This window comes from Octopus bimaculoides, chromosome 21, assembly GCF_001194135.2.
Source record: "Octopus bimaculoides isolate UCB-OBI-ISO-001 chromosome 21, ASM119413v2, whole genome shotgun sequence".
In the NCBI taxonomy this organism is placed as follows: Eukaryota; Metazoa; Mollusca; class Cephalopoda; order Octopoda; family Octopodidae; genus Octopus; species Octopus bimaculoides.
In genome coordinates, this window is record NC_069001.1 from 7,566,305 (window position 1) to 7,569,041 (window position 2,737).

Sequence of the window (2,737 nt, forward strand, 5' to 3'; positions counted from 1 at the left end):
TGGTGGGTGTTTGGGGTGATGAGAATGGAAGGTTTGAGGGAGGGGGCTCACGATTGTGGTGTATTTTAGGAGTGATGGTGGTGGTAGGGTGATGAGGGTGAAGGGTTCTTGCAGGGTGGAGGCATGATTCTGGTGTGTGTTAGGAGTGATGATGGTGGTGGTGGTGGTGGTGATGGTATTTGGGAGTGGTTATGGAGGGGGAAGAGGTGGGTGATAAAGGTGGCATGGATGGTGATGGTGGACGATAGTAAAGTGGGTAGGTGCTGATTGTGGTGATGGTGATGCTGATTGTGGAGGAGGTGGTGATGAAGGTTGAGACTTGAGGTAGGCTGGTGGGGGTTACCAACCCTTAAATATGTAATATTAGACAAGCCAATCTAGAAGGAAACTTGCTTTTAAACGGACTGGAATATTAGACTAAATACAGAGTACATTACATCAACTATTGAAAAACATTCCATAATGCCATTAATTTCAGAAAGAAGGCCTTAACAGGTGTACAATAATAATAATAATAATAATAATAATAATAATAATAATAATAATAATAATAATCCTTTCTATTAAAGGTACAAGGCATGAAATTTTGGGGGAAGGGAGTAGCCAATTTCATTGACCCCAGTCTTTCATTGGTACTTTATTGACCCCAAAAGGATGAAAGGCAAAGTCGGCCTCAGCAGAATTTGAACTCAGAATGTGCAGAAGGATGAAATGCCACAACGCAAGATGATGGCAATATATATTAACTTTTACCTGTTTGAGTCATTAGACTGTGTCTATGCTGGAACACCACCTTGAAGAATTCTTTTTTGGTTGAAGGCATCGGCCCCAATACTTATATTTCTTTATTTTAAAGCCTGGTACTTAATCAATCGGTCTCTTTTGTTGAACCACTAAGTTACAGGGACATAAACACACCAACACCTGTTTGCAAGTATTGGTGGTGGACAAACACACACATACACACACACACATACACACACACAGATATAGATATGTGTATATATGATGGGCTTCTTTCAGTTTCTGTCTACCAAACCCATTCACAAGGCTTTCGTCTGCTTGAGACTATAGAAGACACTTGGCCAAGGTGCCACACAGTGGGACTGAACCTCGAACTATGTATTTGGGAAGCAAAATTCTTATCATAAAACCACACCAGCACCTACATATACATACACACACACACACACACACACACACACACACACATATATATATATATATGTATCAAAGTCTTTTTGTTTGTGAACATGTATATAATAGAGTATGGTTCTTTTTAAAAGAAAAACAAACTGACTCTACCAAAATTGTTTTAATTCCAAATCATATCATCTCTCATATAGAACCACTTACAAAATAGATGGAATTTAGAAATATATTTTATTAAAGTTATTTTTCTTATTAATTCCATTTTCAATAAAATACACACAATTACAATTTTCCTTGGAAAACATCACAATCTTTCGAAAATATCTTTAGTTGTTGCCTATAATGATAGGTTTCCATCACTTGTCTGGTTCTACATAGAACAACAACAACAACACACACAGCTACAGAACTAACTCAGTAACAACTTCTATCCATATTTTCAGAACATGGTTGATTATGGTAAGAATTCAATGGAGAACCAAGATAGACATACAAATATATACACATTTCGGGTTTTACTTAGGCTGAAATTGAAATTGTGTTGTGATTGAGAAAGAATTTAGATTAAACTGATTTAACTGTGTATCTGATACCTATTTTATTAATTCTGAAGAATTTAATGGCTTGGAATGAAATTCCAACATAGATGATCAGATATTCAAAGATGGCTGTGTTAAACCCCGACACCACCACTTGTATCAACTTCATGCTGCAAACCCCATCAGCTTCATGTTTTGCTACATCTCTCAACTCTGTCCACTCCAACACACCTTACTCTGTCCATCAGCTCCACATATTACCAGATCCATCAACTTCATGCTCTACAATGTCTGTCAGTTCCACTCCTACCATATCTGTCAGCACTACACTCTACCACATCTGTCAACTCCACCCCATACCACATCCGTCAACATCCACCCTTTACCACAACTGTCAACTCCACCCTCTACCACATCCGTCAACACCCTCTACCACAACTGTCAACTCCACCCTCTACCACATCTGTCAACTCCACCCTCTACCACATCCGTCAACTCCACCCTCTACCACATCTGTCAACTCCACCCTCTACCACATCTGTCAACGCCACCCTCTACCACATCTGTCAATGCCACCCTCTACCACATCATTCAACTCCACATTCTACCACACCTGTCAACTTCACACACTGTCTCATCTATTGAGCCTTCACATTCTACCACAACTGTCAACTCCACACTTGACCACATCTTCCAACTTCAGCAACTCTACATCCTACCCCATCCGTCAACTTCACACTCTACCACATCCGTTGATCCCATCTCCACATTCTACCACAGCTGTCAACTCCACACTCAACCATATCTGTTGACTATGTCAACTCCACATTCTACCCCACTGGTCAACTTAACACTCAACCACATTTTTCAACTATCCCCTCCCACATTCTACCACAACTGTCAATTCCACACTTGACAGCATTTGTCAACTTTGTCAGCTCCATATCCTACCTCCTCTGTTAACTTCACACTATCACATCTGTTGACGCCCTCCCCCACTGACATTCTACCACAGCTGTCATCTCCACACCTGACCACATTTGTCA

The 2,737-nt window shown here is 40.3% G+C and overlaps 1 protein-coding gene across 1 annotated transcript; it reads left to right on the plus strand.

The window, feature by feature from the left end:
* The first annotated feature begins 1,816 nt into the window (after positions 1–1,816).
* LOC106878653 (soluble scavenger receptor cysteine-rich domain-containing protein SSC5D) lies at positions 1,817–2,503 on the plus strand. Its single transcript, XM_014927937.1, has one exon. It carries the CDS (start codon positions 1,817–1,819, stop codon positions 2,501–2,503), a length of 687 nt encoding a protein of 228 aa, XP_014783423.1.
* The last annotated feature ends 234 nt before the right edge of the window (positions 2,504–2,737 follow it).